This window comes from Paramacrobiotus metropolitanus, unplaced genomic scaffold (genome assembly GCF_019649055.1).
Source record: "Paramacrobiotus metropolitanus isolate TYO unplaced genomic scaffold, Prichtersi_v1.0 Parri_scaffold0000010, whole genome shotgun sequence".
Lineage (NCBI taxonomy): Eukaryota > Metazoa > Tardigrada > Eutardigrada > Parachela > Macrobiotidae > Paramacrobiotus > Paramacrobiotus metropolitanus.
In genome coordinates, this window is record NW_026570230.1 from 2,015,822 (window position 1) to 2,037,191 (window position 21,370).

General features: G+C 43.3%; 2 protein-coding genes across 2 annotated transcripts; both read left to right on the forward strand.

Annotated features, from left to right (window-relative positions):
- The first annotated feature begins 60 nt into the window (after positions 1–60).
- On the forward strand, positions 61–7,521 carry LOC129583187 (heme peroxidase 2-like). The gene is made up of 13 exons (XM_055474867.1): positions 61–570; positions 1,054–1,150; positions 1,412–1,644; positions 2,080–2,262; positions 2,527–2,712; positions 3,037–3,317; positions 3,526–3,624; positions 3,785–3,966; positions 4,751–5,155; positions 5,882–6,039; positions 6,238–6,343; positions 6,411–6,480; positions 6,990–7,521. The coding sequence occupies exons 1-13, from the start codon at positions 198–200 to the stop codon at positions 7,182–7,184; spliced, it is 2,568 nt and encodes an 855-aa protein (XP_055330842.1). The 5' UTR covers positions 61–197; the 3' UTR covers positions 7,185–7,521.
- Positions 7,522–8,982: 1,461 nt separating this feature from the next.
- LOC129583496 (vitellogenin-6-like) lies at positions 8,983–20,651 on the forward strand. Its single transcript, XM_055475291.1, is given in 19 exon segments — positions 8,983–9,141; positions 9,506–9,756; positions 10,141–10,296; positions 10,547–10,786; positions 11,222–11,551; positions 11,878–12,234; positions 12,539–12,735; positions 13,142–13,601; positions 14,168–14,580; positions 14,975–15,191; positions 15,259–15,777; positions 16,208–16,756; positions 17,335–17,871; positions 18,160–18,346; positions 18,349–18,458; positions 18,525–18,804; positions 19,036–19,191; positions 19,253–19,563; positions 20,231–20,651. Coding segments are annotated over 19 exon segments (5,520 nt in total). The 5' UTR covers positions 8,983–9,098; the 3' UTR covers positions 20,438–20,651.
- The last annotated feature ends 719 nt before the right edge of the window (positions 20,652–21,370 follow it).

The following is a 21,370-nucleotide window of genomic DNA, read 5'->3' on the forward strand; positions in this document are numbered from 1 at the left end:
CGCGGGGCAATTATATAAAGTAGGAAACAAACAATTCCTCTGACCTGGTTACCATGTGCGCGTGGTGCTTGCGACCGGTGGTAAATAGTTTTGGTTAACGTTGGATGGTTGCTCAGTTGGTGTTCAGTCGCGGCAGTGGTAAGACTTAATTTATTTTGCGTTTATTTTACCGCTGCTTAATTATTATATCCGTCATTATGGGACGGTTTGCGGTGGCCGTCGTGGCCAGTGTCGCGGCGCTGTGCAGTGCACAGCCGTATCAGAAGGCACCGTACGGGAATTATACCGGCGGCGCCAGTATGTATGGGAATTATTCCGGGCAGCCCAGTTATCCGGCAGCACCCTATAACAGCTCGTATGGACCGAAGTACATGAACAACACGTACCAGGCCAACTACTACCAGACACCCCCGTGGGCCTACAACTGGGATCACGAGCACCAGAGCCGGCATCTCTACAGCCAGGAAGCCGCCGCCTGGCTGTATGCCAATATCTATCCGGCCTGGGAGTGGGCCGTCGGGCAGTACGCCACCGTCAACGGACGCTACTACAACAACGCCCAAAAGTGCGGTAAGAGTCAGCACGGCGAAAAAAGTGTGTTACCGTTTTCAAAAATATACTTCAGTAGTTTTCTTGGAATACATTTAGTTGGTGAATTTAGTTCAGTATTCGCTTATATACTGCCATATATTGTAGGTTGAAACTGTATAATTTAACATTACTACAAGTGAGCATTGTCATATTAATTTTATAGTCGCTTCTGTCGCCGGAACATTATAATAATGCCTATCGTCTATGAAAGATGCGTATGTTTCATTCTTAATTTAAAAAAAAATAGTAAATAGTTTTGGTAATGGCTTGAATAGGCGAAAGGTTACTTATATTTTGGACATGAATTATTTTGATAAAATTTCAATATTGTCCACTTTCTGACCTGTACGGACGAGATTGGTGCGGTACTGTTTATTTACGCGAGGGAATTTGGTGAACTGGGTTATCTAAAATATGTGGAATAATTTCCTGTAGCTGTGAAACAATTTCCTGTATTTGTAGGTTACAGTGGAAATCCATATAACAGCGTGGAGACGAGGAATGCTCAGCGAGCCGAATACCTGACCCTGATGGCGCAGTGGCTGTGGGACAATTATCCGTAAGTACGAATAGAAAACCTTTCCCAGTTTGCTATCAGGGTGGCTTAAAAAATCATTTGAAGTGTCAGATTACAGAAATAATGGTATACAATAAATACACTCAGTGTACATGGTGTACGAGTATCTGTTTGCTTGTTGGCTTTACTAAATCTTTTCCGATTTATTTGTTTATACGATAACTGTAGAAATGTACTGTGAACGTGAATTACCTACCGTTAGGTGTTGTTAACCTGGTATAACCGATGCTGGTTGTTTGTTAGTGGTGATAAGTCAGTGCTGCACAAGGCCATGTTGAATCTGGACGCCTACAAGATCCAGCTGCCCTTTATCCAGGACTGCTTAGCCGAGAACTACAACCAATGGCAGGGACAGTGTGGAGCGTATCAGCGCTACAACCGGCCGGACCAGATCTGCAACAACATCGGCTACCCGACGTGGGGCGCCTGGCTGGACGTGACTATTCGTATTACCGATATCTGGAACTACTACGGAGGTATGGCGATATTGTAGAGTGATGGCTGCATTCAAGTCGATTTCCGCAGCTTCTAGCTTGGTATCTGAGTTGTTAACACAAAATAATATATCGCGTTGAGTCTTATTTTTATCGATATTTCTCGAAGTGTCATCGCAAATTCGATTTAGTTTTTATACTGTACGGCGTATACGCATCTGCGCAGTACATCCATCATACATACTTCGGCGTTATTTGTTCACATGTACTTACTACAAGAAAGTATATTGGGTTTTTCTCTAAATACTCTGTAGGTATGGTTATATTAAAAAATAAACACATTGTTGCGGTTATAATATGTGTTTATTTTTTGTTGGTTGGTTCTAATGTATCACTCAATGGATATGTGACGGTGTAATTAAGGCAGTTGAAGCATTTCCAATGCACTGGTTTATTGGGAACCATGAATGTTTACAGGTATCTGGCAGGCTAACCAGTACAACGTGTGGCCGGATTACAACGGGCAGATCACACCGTTGGCCGATGCCAAGTACATGGCCAACGCGTTGGACAACTGGCAGAACGGCCAGTGCTACAACCTCGATGCTACTATGTTGCATGCCTACTTTACTCAGTTCATCGCCCACGACATCACCCGCAGTAAGGCCAACTTTCGAACAAAGTTGCTCAGTTTGTCTTAGAATTTTTGATTGCGCGTTATGGAGAAATTTTTATAACTACCATTATAATAATTCAGTATAATAATATAAGTAAAATATTGGAAAATTGTAATATTAATAATAAAAATCATACATTGACTGTTATAATTATTCGATATTTGTAGAATTTGATTTTACCAAGAAATGAGTTGTTTTTGTACTGGTGATTTTTCGCTGTGATAGTGACGGTGGTTTCCGACTGTAGGTGGTCCGTACACGGTGACGGGCTACAACGGTATCCAAGTGAAGCCGGAATGTTGTAAGATCAGCGACGAGTGTCTGCATCACACTTGCCACTCCTGGTACGGCCAGTATTCCGATGGATACAATCAGTATCCGGTCTGCGAGGAGCTCTCCGACAATCTGCCCGGCATTGACTACTGCAACCCAAGTACGTTTTTTTCTAAAAAGGAAGATATTTTTTGCATGAGCATAAAATAATAAAGAATAAAAAATGCCATAATGGACTGGATTATTTGTAAAATACATGGTAATTTTACGAGTAAATCATCTGTTAGAGCTAAGTACAGCATAAAGTATGAACTATGATGCATATACAGATGGTATTGTACGTACGGCTCGTTATTAAATTTTCTGTTGACCTTTGATTTACAACTGTTATCCTGCCTAGAAATGTCCGTGTATTGTATGTTTGCGTTGTTCTATTTCGTTATTACCAGTGGCCGTTTGTTATATGTGTATGTCTTGCATATAGTTCCGAAAGACTCGGTGAACCTGCAAACCTCGTACATTGACATGTCGGCGGTGTACGGCGCCAGCTGCTACGAAGCGGCCAAGGTGCGTGCCTGGCGCAAGGGAAAGCTGCGCGTCAACAAGGGCAAGTACGGGCTGTACTCCAAGAATGTCCTGCTGCCGGATGACTACAGTCCCAATCCCGATGAGTGCGACATCAGCTATCCCGACGGCGATCTCAAGTGCCATTTGGCCGGTGATCCGCGTAACAGCATGCATCCCGGATTGTATGTTTTGCATACTGTAAGTCCATCGTCAGTCTGTCCATTTCTAATTATGATTATGCATGAGAAAAGTAAGCCATAATGTACATTGTATAATTCGACAAATTCTCTTTAATGTAAAGTATCGTTCGAGCATAAATTTTATCCTGAAATGGTTATTTGCAACATTATTATTTAATTTAAGTTTTCATTATGGTTATTTATTTTCGGTTCTTTTTTGTCAACAGTTGTTCATGCGCATGCACAACCGTTTTGCCTCGTCGTGCGCTAAATGGCTGGAGAAGTACTATTTACCGGAAGATGTACTGGATGAAATCTGCTACCAGGTATGACTGCACTGCGTAATGACCGGCGACGAAACATGTAGCGAAGTGACCTTTTATTGGTGGGTAAATGTTAATAAAAGTCCGGCCTTTCTGTGAATAATTGTTTGTATCGGTTTTCATCTCGCTAAATGGTAGAGCAAAGGGAATGGTGTGTTTGTAGGAAACTCGCCGTCTGATGCAAGCCATTGGGCAGAAGATCTTCTACGCTGAGCATCTCCCGGTGGAACTGGGTCCGTACGTTGCCAACGATCCCAACTACGGTCTGAGCCTGGACTACGTGCTGCCCTACGACCCGGCTGTGCACGCTAGTGTCTGGCCCGAATACCTCTACGCTGCTGGACGGTAAGGAATAATTAGTCTATTTAAACCATTTATCCCGCGATATAATGCAACACTTTTAATGAGTTAAGCTTTACATTTTTTTACCAAAAATGTTGACATGCATCTTTGCATGTGTTGTTCATTTTAATTGTGTACTTTTATTGGGACAATAGCCAACTGACAGAACAGCAAGCCTGCGCTGGTAGATACTAATTAAAAATTTCGAATTTTAAGTTAATCTACAGCACGTTAACTGCGCTTTTGTTTAAGTGCATTTTGCTTACATGGCCAAAAGCAAATAGAGTTCCATCCAGCGTGCCAGTGCGCTACGATTATACCGGCTTGACAGATATTTCGTATCGAACATAATATAAATTAAGATGTTTAAAAATATGCGTTAAATTCTGTAGATGTGTGTATAACACTGTAATGTTACGGTTGCAATAGTGTTATTAAATCACTGATAAACTTTATCAGTAATTATTTAACGCCGGCTAGCAAGATTGCTTGCAGCTTATTATATCATGAATATTGTCGTTCTGCAGTAGCCGCTCCATTAACGGAGATATCTTACCAGACTACCGGAAAATGTCTTTTTTCGTTTGTTAATTTTTGAAGATTTTTACGTTTTTTGTTTGGTTTTATACGATAAAAGTTGTCCAATCTGTAAATCACCTTCGAGACATAGAATCTTAAAGCCAGACGTGCTGCCATCCGGTTATGGGGAATTAACATTAAAAGTGTAATTATTGTTACCTGTTGTGTATACCATTGGTCGGTAATCAGGGTGTTTGGCTTTTTGCAGTCTGCACTCCACCATCTCCCACTGGGCCCAGGTGGTGGCGCCCGAGAAGGCCGCGCAGGGCCTGCAGGAGCCGGACAACTGGTACGGCATCTACGACTTCTTCCACCGCGGCTACGCTCTCATGTCCAGCAAGCACAAGCTGAACGAGCTGGTGGCCAACTCCCTGTACGACCCCGAGCAGTGCTACGACGCCCTGATCGTACCCGAGATGCGCAACAAGGTGCCGTCCTACGGCGGACCGGGTATGGATATGCACTGGGTCAACCAGATGCGCGGCCGTGAATGGGGTCTGCCCTGGTACTCGCAGGTGCGCGACTGGTGCGGTATGAGTTACATCAACGACTGGGCCGATCTGCAGAATATCTGGAGTGAGAACTGCCTCAAGACCCTGCCCGGCATTGTCTAGTAAGTGGCTGCGTTCGGCACTGTATGCTTCTCCCACTAGGAGTATGGTTAGTTTCTTGGCGCTTATTTGTTTACTCTGTGGATCCTGTACAATGTGTCTAACGAAACGTTATATTACTGATTAAGTACTAGAAAAAGTCTTTAAAAGGCGGCTGCCATCGGCGTATTTATTAAGTATACGTTTTTAGTGCATTGACTTTCCCAGTGCATTGACTTTCCCAAGCGGGTAAGGCTTTTTTAAAAAAGATATGGAAGAATTTCACTTTTGTGCAAAGACGCTACTGTATATGTGTAAGACTGTTCGATTTAATTAACATACGAGTACATGATTGTTTATTGCCCCGATGGTAGTGATATTCGCAGTGCGATGGCATTGTGATCGCACAAAATTGCCATATTGTTAACTTATACGAGCATGTTAAAATGATATTATTGCCATTTCGCTGGACTCTTATCAGTTTTTGGTCCACAATATAGTGATGTGCTAATTTTTGTGTATTTTTAAATGACGTAAGGGCGAACCTCGATTCGATGTACTTATTTTTCTGCCAGCTTACGATTTTGCCAATTCTGTGGATTGCATTGATAAGGAATAATATCATTTCATGCCTCATCTTGATAAGCTGTATCCGTGGTTTAGCCTGCGCTTGATAGGTGAAAGCATATTGCTGCTAAAGAAATACTGACGGAATGTTTTCCGATTAAATAATACGTTGGTGATTGTAGTCATCCGAAGAACGTGGAAGCCTGGGTGGGCATGATCTGCGAGAAGCCGATGCCGGGTGCCGTTGTCGGTCCCACAGCCGGGTGTGTCCTGCAGCGACAGTACTACAATCTGCGCGAGGGCGATCGCTTCTTCTTCGACCGTAACGGATTCACACCCGGTGCGTACCTGACCGCCGACTGTCCAATTTGTGACCGGGTGCCTCGATGGTCATCGGTTGCATATTTCCATTTATATTGTATATTCATATTAGTATATGTTTGTATACATTTTTGTGTTTATTACATTTATATATATTTTATTATATTTAGATGATACCGGTTGTGTATTGCATATTCATATGTGGTATGCTTTGCAGATCAAATTAACGTTATCAAGAAATTCAACATGGGCAAGGTGCTGTGTATTACCACCAACTTGGACTACGTCACAACCAATCCATTCCGTACTCCCAATGCCTACTCGTAAGACAAAAACGTGCGACATTTTGTTGCAGTTTTGTGATATTTGAATGTGGCTGTATTTTAACAGGAATCCTTATCAGTCGTGTAATGCTTATGATGATATCACGGAAGATGATCTCGCTATGTACTGGAGCACGGTATGTTACGAGTTGACAGTGATTTGTTTAACAATTTACCGAACTTTTGGATTTCCATGCGTACTTTAGACATATTGTCTTACGCATGCAAAAAGTATGTAAAATTAATCTGATAACAAATATGTTTTCATTTAAGTATTTGTTGTTTCCATGTTGGTTTATATGCATGTTTACGCACTTGGAACTTTTCACCATTGCACTACGAAAGCACTGTGTACGCATCTGGTCTAATTGAAGCACACGTTGATAACTAAGCATATTTTCTAACATTTTCCCATGTTTTTGTGAATGCTTTGTTTTTCTTCATGTTAATACGCACGATATGATGGTAAGAAGTCCCTACCAAACAAATTAATGAAAAATTCTTTGGGATACAATTTGTTGGAGTTAACTGTTTAGACTGTCCTTTTATGTTAGGATAGCATAACTTCGCATTTGTTGAGAATTTATGTGACTAAACATCGCATTACCTACGTTTTATTTTAGTTGATTTTGTTTATTTTTTGTAGATCCCCTACGCAGCCGGTGACTACCGTACCTGCAAGGATTACAGCCAGTTCGCGCCGAACCAGCAGTACCAGAACACCACGTACAACGCCTACGCTAACCGCCAGTACGGCAATTACTCGCAGCAGTACCAGCCACCGGCGCCGCAGTACCAGCAGACTACATACCAGCAGACCACCTACCAGAAATCCTATTAAACAGCCACACCGGTGGAGTGATGCTGTAAGACTCTTCTTTGATCTACACACTGACCTTTCTCTTGCTTTTCTCTCTCTGTCCATAGCTTGTACATGCAGAGCGCGCGAGCCACATGTGGTGCAGCGTTGCTATTGTTTCTGGCGAAAATTTAGACAAAAATTAGTCGTGTATTTAAGGTCACCGCTGCACTGCAGTGTGGTGTATCATGTCGTGCTTTTTTATAAAAAAGGTTTGCTTCCCTCTGTGGGTTCTTTTCTTTGCAAGCTGTCTTTCTCTCTTTTGTAAAATTATTCAGCTGCATCTTTTTTACTTGAGCAATAAAAGTGCAGAATAACACGGGACGCATGTGTCGTTATTTGACCGCAGACAGTATAATGCTGTTACGTTGTATATTTATACCAGTGTACTTGTATATCGGTATAATTTTGGATGCACGCTTTCTCAGTTTTAGTGAACTAAAGACGCTAAAAATTCGAAAGTCTTCTTATTAGACAGATTCATTAGAACCTTTTCCGGTGGACAAAGCGCCCTTGTTGCACTTTACGATTGACGTTTATTTAATTAATATTTTTCAAGTTTTCTTTTAATAAGGTTTTAATACTGGTAAGATGATTTTTAATACCCTTTTAAATAAGGCTTCAATAAGCTTTTATTTTATTATTTTTAACGTTTTTACTGTGAATCTGTGGAATGCGGCGGGTGTTTTTCATGTGCGATAGTGATCGTTGTTAGAAGGTTCAGCTAGTGATTAACCGATGCATCTCCCAGTTACGGATATCGTAGGTTAACGCTCTCTTGCAAACAATCGCCAGCCTTGACCTTTGCTCGTTGCGACGACGCTTAATCTGCTTTTGCATATCATACAAAGTTTTTTATTTAAATTTCACGTCGTTATGTTCGCATTCATTCTTTGGTACTACTGTAACCGATCTGTGCTTCCTTGCATGATTTGACATTATTGCAATAAATTAGAATGATCATTATGAAGTTACTGCATGTACAATGCATCGTTTTAAAAATTATTCTTGGTTCCGCCTTTGAAAGGGCAAGTGAACGAATTTCACTTGATCCTCTCTGGTGTTGAAAAATTTTTATATTTAGCAGAATATCAGTTCAAGCTGAAACAAAATAGAACAAATTTTAGTATCCTTAATTTTACTAGCAAAAGCAGCAAAGTATGGCGGTGAAAGAAAAATTATCATCAAATTATTAATAGATATGACTGTACAACTGTTACGTTTGCGACCGCTACGACTTTGATTCGAAATAACAAAAATGCTATTAAAATCTATACCTTAGTGTCGTTCGTATTCTTCGTCGTGGTCGAACTGGAATTGAGTTAAAAGACAGTATTTGTGGTAATACGAAAAATTACTCGAAAAATAAGAGCGAAATTATAATTCAGAAAAGTGGCCCAGGCAGACCACCATGCGTCCAACCAAGCAAAGGTCAACGTGCCCAGTGCCGATGATATCGTTGTTGAAGACTTGTCTAATGTGAAAATGTATCAATTAAATGGTGAGGCATACTGCTTAAGCGTATTAAGTAATATGCCTCCTTATCGGTATGTGTTCGACCCGTCGGCATTTTACTGGGGAAAAACGAAAAATATACGTTTCGTGGCATTTCCATGAACATGCAGCAGCCGAGATACGGTGGTGCAAAGTGTCAACCATGTCCTGACTGCATCCAGGCACACATTCACTTTGCTTTTTTTCCCAACCCGATGTCCTTGACATTGAGGAAAAAATCGGCATCTATCATGCAGCGGCATTGTCTGGACTGCCGGCTGATGTTTATCGATTTTAAGATTGAAATACCGACTTCGTATATAAAAGCCGGCAGCAACACACGGTCCATTTAGTTTTCCACTGGATTACTTTGACTGTGGACATTCTTGGCCCATCATCACCATGAAGTTCACACTTGCCCTTTTGGTGACCGTTATCGTCAGTGGTATGTGACCTTTATATTACTTGACTTGTGTTATGTCATAAGTTCTCATAACGCTTTCCATTTCGTCAGTAACTCCTGGAAAAGTCTCATATTTTAACTTTAGTTTATGCCGCTTATATAAGTTTTAGTCAACAAATTTTCACTGTTAAACGCTGTTCACTATTTTTACGGAAATGCTGCATAATCATTCGTATAAGCATAAACGTCAATTTCTTATTTGGTTGTGTTTTACATTTTTTAAAACTGAACTTGGTATGACAATAATTTGTGCCTGTCCGTCGTAATTTAATGGTGTTACTTTACGTTTTGTTAGTTTACTTTACGTTGTCTGTGGTTTGTCCAGTGTTGTGTGCGTCGTTATTAGGTTCGGCCAGTGTTCTGCGTTCCCGCGAACACCAGCCCAAGAACCACGTGGAGGAGGAGTGGAGTCGTTTTTTCCCCGAGATCAGCCACCCTAAGATCAAGGAGCGCCTGTTCAAGGATGGCGGCGAATACCGTTACCTGTACGACAGCCAGATCCTTACCGGCATGCCCTCCGTCCACTACCAGTTCTCCGGCGCCCGCATCCGCGCGGTGGTCAAGATCCAGCTGACCGGCCAGAAGGACCTCATGCAGGTGAGCAAAATAAAAGAAACAAGCTTTTTCTTATTCTGAAGGAGAAAAAAAATTATAGTTGAATGCAGTTCGATTTAACGGTTTGTCGTTAAGATAATTGACGAATATATTCAAAATTTCTCCACTGCACTACCTACGAAAGCATACAACTACAGTCGATGTAACTACCATACACGTTGTAATTGAATATCTATATAATTATTTTATATTATATTTTCTTGCTAATTCGTACCTTTTTTGTGACACGCGCATTTTATACTCTCGTCAGTTTTACGTGTTCGTTTACGCACTTTTGGCTGATGTATTCCGCATGGCGTTTACTGGTAGCAGCGCTACGGTAAGGAGGTTTGCATGGTAATAAGACATTCTGTTTGCTTCGTGCAGATTGAGAAAGTGTTCGTGGGATCTCTCCATGAGCGCTTTGTCTCTGACCCGCAAACCCTTGTGGAACTGAGCGCCTTCGAACCCGTCAAGCCCGAGGATGCCCCCTTCGAGGAAGTCCTCCGCCGACCAGTCCGCTTCAGCTACGAGAATGGCAAGGTATGCATTAGTAGGTTATTCGAAGCTCGGCAAATAGCAGTCCGCGTATGGTTGCATTTATCTTGTACCGCTGTTATAATCTGCCATCTAACTTCAGTTTAAAAACGTGACCTTTCTTATAAAATATTTAATGGCTACATAAAACATATTTGTAACGTTATGGTTGCATTCATTTTCATACCGCTGTTATAATCCAACATAACTTTATTGTAAAAATGTGACCTTTGTTTATATATACTGGTGGTCGTAGATCAACGACTTCGAAGTGACCGAAGGTGATCCCACCTGGTCCATCAACATCAAGCGTGCCATCATCTCCACCTTCCACCTGTCGCTGACCGACCGCGAGGAGCCCATCGATGAAGTCCGCCGCGAGAAGCTGTCCAAACTCAACCCCGAATCCCGCAACGAGGTCACCCGACCATCTGGCAAGAAGTCCTCCAAGTCCAGCAGTGAACGCGACAACTCCGAATACTTCACCGTCGTTGAGGTCAGTGGCTGGTTCGCTGCCCATAATTTTTTTGTATACTGAAAGCGTAAATTACGCAGCTGTATCTGATATAGTTAACCCGATGGTTATTAATATTTTATTTAAAATACATTTGTTTCTATAATTTTTGCCAGTGTTCCGGGTTGCAATTACTTGCAACATCCGCTGAACACTAAATTAAAAAAAAACATCTGTGTAATAATAAAAAATTTGTTGGTTATTATCGATCGTACATATTAAAGTGGTTAAGAAGCTTTTAACGTTTGTTAGTCTTCCAGCTAGAAGCCGGGCTTAAGCCATCGCACTACGAATAATATGACAGTCCGTCTAATATTAACAAGCTGTCAAGTTTTTAACAGTACCACGTCTGCTCTGGTTACATTATATTTTCAGTAATATCTTTAGCACTATTTTCGCATGTTTGCTGTGCTTTAGGATGGTGTCGCCGGCCGATGCGAGGTGTCCTACCTGGTGATGGAGATCCCCGATGAGGACATGAGCGTCTACCCCATCGACGAGCTCATGCAGAATGCCGGTCAGTACGAATCCGGATCGCCGCAGCCTGGTGGCCGCCCACGTGACAACAGCAAGTCGCCCCGTGGATCCCGCGGACCCCGCTCCGTCCCTACCGATCGCGAGGAACTGCCCGTCCTGAACGTGACCAAGACCTTTGATCGTCGCAACTGCGAATTCCGCCCCTTCGTCTTCAAGGGACTCCATCTGACCACGGCCTGCCCCAACTGCGAGGAGGATCCCGAAAGCTACGTAAGTGCACATTATAAAAATATTTTACAATTTTTTATTATGCAATGTTTTCATTTAAATTAATTGTTATATTTTAAACATAGCATTACCATTGCCTGTACTCGTAGCATTACAGTGCATTATAGCATTTATTAGCATTTCAAATATTCCAGCAATTTATTTTGCCGGTCATATATAACGATGCTGATATTAATCGGTTATTTGCAAATGACTTCGCGGTACCGATATGACTGAGGGAGATTCCAATGAAATAGAACTTTTTAAATGTAATTTTTCGATTGCTTTTATTGCGCTTATACTAACGCCTGCTGCTTCTGACCGTACAGTTCGACCTGCTGGAATCGTCCGCCCACACCCGCTACAACATCACCGGCACCAAGGAGCAGTACATCATCGACGCCGCCGTCAGCGAGGCCGTCTACAAGATCACGCCCCGCTCCCACTACGCCGGCTCCATGGTGGCCTACGCCAACGTCACCACCGTCCTCATCGAATCCGGCTCCATCAAGGAACCCATCCGCTTCCCCGAGGGCAAGACCATCCAGATCGACGGTCTCCACATGATCAACGCCCACTTCCTCAAACGCGAAGGCGACAAGGTCTTCCTCGATGCCCCCGAGACCGACAAGCCCATGCCCCAGAAGCCCGAATACTGGCCCAACATCGCCCAGAAGCCCCAAAAGGTCAGCTAATATTATTGTGATTTATTAGCTTGTAAGCATGAAAACAGAATGCAATATCCATTCAAGCCTAATAGCCAGCAATTCGTTTTATTATTTTAAATCTTTTCTTCGTTTTTTCCCATTCTTAATGTTTAACTGTTCAGAAACGATTAAAATAGTAAATTTTAATCGTTCACGATGCCGGAGATGTGCATAAGTCGTATACTTGTATTGAAGCAAAATCACATTTGTCTACTTTTCTGAATTTATATCGTTGTCGGATGGTTTGTTCGTCAGAAGTTATTAATTATATTGATTATCGCAGGTCAAGGCTCTGTTTGAGAAATTGGTGCACGGCATGGAACCCCGCGACGGCAAGACCATGGAAATCGACACCGACATTAGCGTCCTGGTGGAGGACATTGTCCGTATCCTCGACAAGGCTTTCACTGAGGAACTCGAGCAGATCCACAATGCCATCAAATCCGTTAGCGCCCCCGGCGTCCAGAAGGAGGAAATTGAGTAAGTTAAGAAATAATTTCTGAATGAACTTTACAGGGCTATGTATAGAAGTGTACTTACCAATGGTAAAAAGTGTACCAATGTAAAAATGTGTTACCTAAGTTTTTAACTTTTTTTTATACGTTTACGTCTCTTTTATGATATGCTGCACTGAGAATTGATCTCACTAGTCTGTTCTTTCCTTGCCATTATACTACATCGCTTTACAATATTCCCGGCTTGGCAGCCGTATCTATATGGTATATACTGTAGATATTTATCGTTAGAAAAATACTTACGTAGTACGTACTGTACCTATCGTAATGTTAGAGATGCAGTTATTTTAATCCGACGCTTTTTTAAAAATAAATAATACTATACATGCCGCTTTATCTGTTGCATATAAAATTCGGTGTCCGTCTTGCAGACACCTGTTTGCCGATCTGTTGGTGGCCACCGGCAGCAACTGCACCTTCACCTACCTGAAACGCCTGTTGACCGACAAACAGCTGGAAGGCCCCGTCGTCCAGGATGTCCTGGCGCTGATGCCCTTCAAGATGCAGACAGACAAGATCAACCAGATGATGATCGAGGAGTACATGGATATGTGCGAGGATGAGGATCTGAAGAACGATCCCTTCGTCGAACGCGCCTGCTGGTTGTCCTTTGGCACCCTGGTCCACAAGGCCTGCGAGCACAAATGGTACGGCGAAAAGACCTGGTTGGAGGTCATGGAGGAGGCTAACCAGCGCCCGTCCGGTTCCGAACCCGGCCGTCGTCTGCCCGCCCGCCGACCCCGTCAGACCCCCTCCCGCAGCGGTGAGCCCAAGTACAACGACGAGATGCCGCCCCGATGCCCCCCGGAGACCCGTGACCGTGTCGTCCAGGTATGTTGACCTTTTGTAGTCCTAATCAAAGGTTTTTCCTGCTAACATATCAAGAGTTAACATTTCTGACGGTTGTGTACTGCGTTTTCCCTCCATAATTTTTCATTAGCTTTTTTGCTCTTTGGTTGACTGACATTTATGGATTTTGTTTTACTTATTTCTTTTCATGTTTTACTTATTTCTCAAAACAGTTCCCAGTGCTCTTGTTTTTGTGTTAAAAACTTTCTTTTATTGTAAATTTTATTTTTGCATTAAAATTTGTTTGTCGCAAAATTTCTTTGAAAAATTATTTTTTTGGAGATGTGACAGTTACTGGATTTGCTCCAGTTTGTTCAAAACAATGATGCTACAATCTGGGCATTGCTTACAGATCGGTAGAAGAAAGATAATATACGCCCTGGTACTACATGTATCATCACTGCTTTTACTTTTAGTGATGCTGTATGTGTCGTGAAACACAGTTTTATTATCTGTAATAAGTAACCTGGCGAGTTCTTACCGGGCGGTTAGTTTATTGTTGTAGCCGGAATTCTGACAATGTTAATTTCACTCAATTTATCTTGCAGAAAGTGACCGAGATGCTGAAGAACGCCGATTCCGATGAGAAGAAGATCCTGGCCATTAAGATCATGGGCAACATGGGTGTCAACGAGACCATCGACGAGTTGATCGAGATCGCCAAGGACGACGCCCTGCCGACGTACGTGCGCACCCAGGCCATCTACGCGCTCAAGTACACCGCCACCGACTACCCCGAGATGGTGTACAACTACCTGCTGCCACTGTACCGCCGCACCAACCAGCCCACCCAGGTCCGCATTGCCACCCTCGTCACCATCCTGGCTTCCCGTCCCGACCTGCCCATCTTGGAGGATATTGCCCAGAGCCTCAACCGTGAAATCGATCTGGATGTGGCCAGCTACACCTACTCCGCCATGACCTCGCTGGCTAACAGCACCCACCCGTGCCTCAAGAACTTGTACGTTAAACATTTACTACTTGCAATCAATTTAATTCTTTTTATTGAAGTTTTCTACTAGAAGTACGTTTAATTATTCTAGTATCAGACTAATTATTTTAATTTTCTGGTGTTACTTTATTATTTGCCAAGTTGTTTTCAGTTTTTCAGTTCAACTTTTTTTTAAATTTTAAGTGTTAATTTTTCAGTTCAATTTTTTAATTTTTTTTAAAATTTTCGCAATACCGACACAGTTTTGTTACTAAAAAATTAAATCGAATTCTATTTTTATACTGTAATTAAAATATTAACATCACTGTGAGCATTTTTTAACCAAATACAGCCGTCGCTGTATGAATTTTATTGCTAGTCGGAATGTTCTGCATTCAAACATCGACGACCTTTGTAATGTTAGGACCCGCGATTTGATCCTGGCTTTGGAGCACGCTAAGCCCGTCAACAGCGACATCCGCCACTCCAAATCTGTTCACAGCGGCAAATACATCGACCATATGAAACGCGGTCTCTTCTGGGAAATCAACCACGTCATGGACAGCGATGCCCCGATCCCCCGCTCCGGCAACTTCCGTCTGCACGCCACCGTCATGGAGAAGTCATTTGACCTGATCGAAGTACGTCTAGCAATTAAGCAGCACTTCCTGGTTAACAGGATAACAATAACGGGATTTTTGTATCTAGTTCGGCTATGAAACCGAAGGCTTCGGTGATGCCATCCGCAAGTACGTCGGCAACTACAGCCGTGAAGCCGTGGAGGAGATCCTCAGCGGCCGCGCTGCCCGTCGCCCCCGTGCCACCCCGGGTGACAGCCAGGTCCCCGATCTGGAACAGATCGACCAGATGCTCAACGTTCAGCCAGAGCCCCCCAAGGACATCCGCGGCACCGCCTACCTTAAGCTGTTCGGCCAGCAGACCCGCTTCCTGGTCATCAACCCGCAGACCATCAGCCGCACCATCGTCGACGTGATCACTCGCTCGCAGAACCTGATCCCCAAACTGACCGGTGAAGGGCTCCCCATGGACCAGCGCCGTGCCACTACTTTAATGGACGTCCGCGTCGACTTCCCCACCATCGTCGGTGTGCCCATCTCCACCAAGATCGTCGCCCCCGTTGTGGCCTCCATCAAGGGCAAACTCAAGGTCCATATGGAACCCAAACCCGCCGCCGGATTCAGCATGCTGAAGAACGCTCCCCACAAGGTAATCCTAAAGGTCACCGGCGTCAAACAGCATTACTGGCTACGAGCGTAAAACTAAATAGCCAGACATTAAAGTTAAATATTACATTTATTTTTAATATTTTTTATGTCATTCGTACTTAATAATAATATTGCGATTACGTATTAGAAATTAAGGATATCCTAAAACCGTAATAATGATCACATCAAATCAAATAGGTACATAAGTGGAATATGTAGTGTAGTGATACCGCTCTTGCATTGTCTTATCGGTAAATTACTCAGAAGCGGGCTGATTTGTTACTACAAATGTAAGCTGCATAATCTCGATAAAAGGTTTTTTTGGGAATCGTTTGGCTACAAATTATAATGCCAGATCGTTTCGTTTCTTTTTAATTTTTGGAGTAGCAAATCATGACCGATTTCATATATCCTTTGCCTTTGCCTTGTAGCTGTTGGTTGAAAGCGACGTCAAGACCAGTATCGCCGGAGAGATCCACACCAAGATGAGCGTGTACCTCGGCTTCTTCAAGATCGGCACCGGTGTCCGCACCCGCTTGAGCTTCAACGCTCCCATCAGCGGCAAATTCGAGTTCAACATGCAGGACCGCATGACCAAACTGGTCCTGGACATGCCGGAGACCCCCTTCAAACTGGTCAACATCTCCTCCTACCCGGTGACCTACGTGCTCCACTACTCCAAGAACCCCACCACCTACCAGCCCAAACCTGTGCCATCTGGTCATTTGGCGCCCCATCCCCGTGGTGAACACGAGAGCAGCGAGGAGTCCGTCGAGATGTCGTCGCGTCCCCGCCCCCTGCCCCACGGCCCCCACGGAGAAGGCTTCGTCAAGGTCAACATCACCGATGCCCGCACCACTCTGATCACCGGTACCGGACACGTCATTATGTCCAAGTTGGTGGGTCTGCCGCTGCCGACCCTCGACATGTGGGAGATCCCTACGCCCATGTTCGTCAAGTCCCGCAAGGTCCACTTCCAGGTATGTTATAATTTTCACTCTAGAATATTAAAATTTATTTATCGAAGTTATTTATAACGTTGTGGATAGTGGTTACGTTCATTTTAAACTATGTACTTCTAAAAGATAAAATCACTTGCGTTCCAGATGTGGATTCGTTGATTTGATTATTAGTCAGTAAACAGATTTATCAAATTATTTAAATCAACAGATTCTGTTGATGCAGTTCGGCTATTTTAGTTCGCACTTGCAAAGTAGTTCTGATTTAATTCCTTTTTTGTCAGAAAATTTCCATAATACGAGTATTACAATTACGAATTACGATACTTAACTTCGAGCCGTAAGTAGCTTGGTGATTGGTGTAGTGCGGTGGCTAAGTACGGCCATGTCGAATAGATTACCGAGTCATAAACCTACAGTTGCAGAAGTGCCGAATAGATACATTTGGTTCCGATTTGTTAAAAAATATTTTTAAATCGCTATGAAATAACTTGTACAGATTAATCTGCCAAAGCGGATAAAGATTTGAATTAACTATAATATTTTTAAATTGTTTTGCAATATTTTATGGCTAATCAAGTTGTTGTTTAAATCAACAGATGGGCCATGAATCCATCGCCGCCAAGATCGACTTCAAGTCCAAGATGGAGTACCCCGACACCCTGATCCCCACCGCTCTCCTGCCGGTCGTCGGTGCCAAGTGCGAACTGGAGCTGAAGGTCACCCCCAACCCTGGCCACAAGAAGCTGGTGTTGACCATTTTCGAGCGCAGCGAATTCACCCACTCCCACTCCGAGAAGGAGCTGTTGAACAAGTTGAAGGATAAGGTCGCCGATATCCCCCTGAAGGACACCCCCACCCCCGAAATGGACAAACGCCCCAAGATGGGTCACTCCCTGCAGTTCTTGATCAACAGCCAGGGTAGTGAGAATCCCCAGGAATGGACCACCCGCGGTCTGATGGCCCTGATCTACTCCGTGGACGGCCGCTTTGTCAAGCTGGTCGCCGGTATGAACAGCAAAGTGCCCACTCTGCCCAAGAAGTTCTGCATGACCGCTGAAGTCAAGAAGCCCGAACGCAACGGCATGTGGTTCATGACTCCTCAGGAACCCCTCAACAAATCCGTCCAAGGAAACGTAAGTCATTCTTTTCGGTTGAAAATCATCGCTTAAAAACAGAGTATTTAAATTACTCAAAACATATCTGTGTAAGTAAAACTTTATGTATGGATATATAAAGCTCTCTGATATATAAGTTGGCATATATAAAGGTCACGCTTGTTTTTACAGTACCTAAGTGTGTTCTGATTGGTAATTAGAACTCACAATAATACCAAACAAATTCAGAATTTAAGTTTGAAAAAATTAATAAATTTAAGCAGTCAGTGTTTGCATATGCTGTAAAGGTCATGGTTATCTCTGCAGCTTGAAGCCTCTTGGGGTGATGAGTGCGGCAGCGAGAAGTACGTCAAACTCCGTCTGCGCTACCAGAAGACCAAGGAACAGATGGAAGTGGAGAAGTATGACCTTTACGACGAGAACGGCATCCCTGTCCCCCTGGACATCGCCCACGAAGTCCGCGAAGGTGAAGGCCTCTTCAACTCCATGTACAAAAGTGCGAGGAAGACCGTCAGCGCGGCGCTTTCTTCAGCAAGGAATGCGTTGACTTTGCCATCTGGTACAGCGATCTCCTCCGCTTGAAGTTCGACATCGAATACAAAGAGGTGCGTTGAGATCCTTGATTAAGCAATGCGGTTCGCCTACATTTTAATGTAATTATTACGTACTAGGTGCCTCGCTCCGTCCGAAACGTTCTGTCCAAATTGGAACGCTTGGTGAAATTCAAATATTTCTGGAACACCGACACCAAGGAAGTGGACATCCACAACCCGGAGAACCGTGTCAACATGCTGATTGAATTCTCCGCCGACCGTAGCTACATGGACATCAAATACCAGACCCCGCGCAGCAACGTCAGCATCATGAACATCGATCTGCCGGTTGATGTGCAGCCCATCAGTGCGTTGGTGCCCTGGACGCCCGCCCGTCTGGTCGGTCTTGCCATGTACCGTAAGTACACTCAGCTATGCAGTAATTTGGACAAAATTACTTTATTCGATTTTATTAGGGTTTATCATTAACCGGGTTATCAGTCATTATTCGGAGTTAATTTAACAGCAATATGTTACGTATCAAATTGTCAGTGTTTATACGTTTAGTAAGCTTTATGCCTTTATAATGATATTTGTCAATAATGTATTAACACTAGATTAAATTGCTAATAAAAATCTTGTTTTGCAGCTGCCTGCACCATCTCGGGCCCCAAGATCAAGACCTTCGATGAAGTATCCGATGAGATGCCGTTGAGCCAATGCTGGCATGTGTTGGCCAAGGATGCCACCGATGAGAAGTTGTTCGCTGTTTTGGTTGCTGCTGCCGGCAAAACACCATTGCCAAGGTACACTAGTCCTGGTTTTCTTATTTGTCTCTTGATTCTTATGAAATTGTGTTCTTCCACAGAAAGTCGCGGTGATCTTCAAGGACCACAAGATCGAAGTCCTGCCCACCGGCCCCGTCTCGGGATCGCCCCAGAGCCCGCCCAGCCTGAAATCCTTCGTCGTCAAGTACAACGGACAGGAGCTGCGCGAAGCCATGACCCCCGAGAAGTACACCACTATCCCGCCCAACATGCCCGAGGACAAGGAGGAACTGGCCGGTATCACCCTCATCAAGCCCGAGGAATCCGGCAACAAGGAGCCCATCCTGGCCATCTTCTCCCGACCGATGGGCATCAAGGTCCTCTTTGACGGCTCCAGTGTCACCGTTGTGGTACGTACAATTTCATTGGCCGAATTCGGCTACAGTCTATCAATTTTGTACGGCATACAATATTTTTATTAATTTTTCTGTGCAACAATACATTGATATATCCAGCAATTATGAAATATTATAGACAGCTATAAAACTTTCAGTGCAAAGCGTAGCATGCCGCATAACACAGTTCGTTATATTCGAACGTGAGATATGCAAACCTAAAGGCGACTACTTTTGATGTAGTAATTCTCTGTGCGTTTGTGTTGCTAGAGTTCCTTCCACTACATAATTAATTATTGATAATAGATTAAAAAAGTTAACAGGATAACGTTTGTATTTTACGGTAGCTGTAGCTGTGTCTTATTGGGCAATGCTTTGAACTGCAGTACGTAGTTTGATTTGCGGCCGCCCGGATACAGTGCCATTATACTACAGTTTCTAGACGACAATGTAAAGCGATATGGGCAGGAGTTTGATCAGTTTGTGTTATTTAATAAGTCGGTCTTTGCATCCAGTTACCGTTAAACCACTTTTACTGTGTGCTCATAAGACTTGGTAATCGTGAAACTATTTTATATCATATATTACGAATTTATTTGTCAGTCAGTACATGTTACAGGAACAGTAATTATCACTCAAAATTAATTTCTCAATATTCATACTGTCTTTTTTTTCGTTACAGCCGTCGCCGTTCTGGAAGAACGGTCTGATGGGTCTGTGCGGTTCGTACGACGGCCAGCCATGGGACGACAAACTGCTGCCCAACATGACGCTGGTGGATGAGCCAGTGCAGGTGTCGCGGGCCTTCCTCCTCAACACCCGCAACTGCGACTCGGAAGTACCCGAGCCCCACACCGGCAACAAACTGCCCAAATCCCGTCTTCCTTAAGATCTTCCGCTGACTGCAGCAGTCTGCCCTGTTTGTTACAGCTATGCACACTTTCCCAAATCAGTGTCTATATTCCAACGTGTCAGAGTAATCCGCTGGTTACGTAGATTGGTGTTTTTTCTTTCGATTCCCCTACAACCGTTTTATTGTTTTTGATTTTGTATGTGATTTTTTGGTGTTGGACAATTGAATTGAATTAAATTAATTCATATGACCGACGACTGGCAAAATTAACCGGCGTTCCTCGAAAGGTGACTAAAACGCCTATAGTTCACATATGTACGAAATGTCACATAATTATCATAACAGATTATAAAAATTCAAGCCGTAAAGGACACCATCATGTAGGAAGCATTTTAATTTGTTTGCCCCGTTCTATACCTTGAACACGTTAGAATCCTTATGGTATTGCACGTAGTGATGGAAAAAAATGACTGCAGGGAAGTGCGAGTATACGTACCGATACGTACCAACATTTCCCCGATGAACATGCAAGTAACACGGCAAAGAAACTAAATTATCATTATCATTGTACCCGAATTTGGTGAAATCAGCGGTCTGAATTATCATTAATTTTGTAAGTAATCCACATCATCTCCCCGACCATCGCAGAAGTGTCACTAGGAGTATGAAAAAAACTGAAAAAGAATAAAAAGAACGCTAAATTTTCACTTCATGCGCAGTCCGCAAAACGCTAATCCACAGCGCTTTTGTCGAAAGCGATTAATACGATATGCTGCCATTTTACTACAATTCTTGACACTTCTAAACGAAGTTGTAAGCGAAAATGTTAATGTAATGTAGCCCTTTGCCGGTACGTAATGCATGGTTACTGAAGCGCAGAACTTTGGAATTACACTATACACTTTGAGACAAAATTGCATCATCAAAGAACTAAGCGTTTACGGACCCATTCAGGAGAATCCGGCAGCG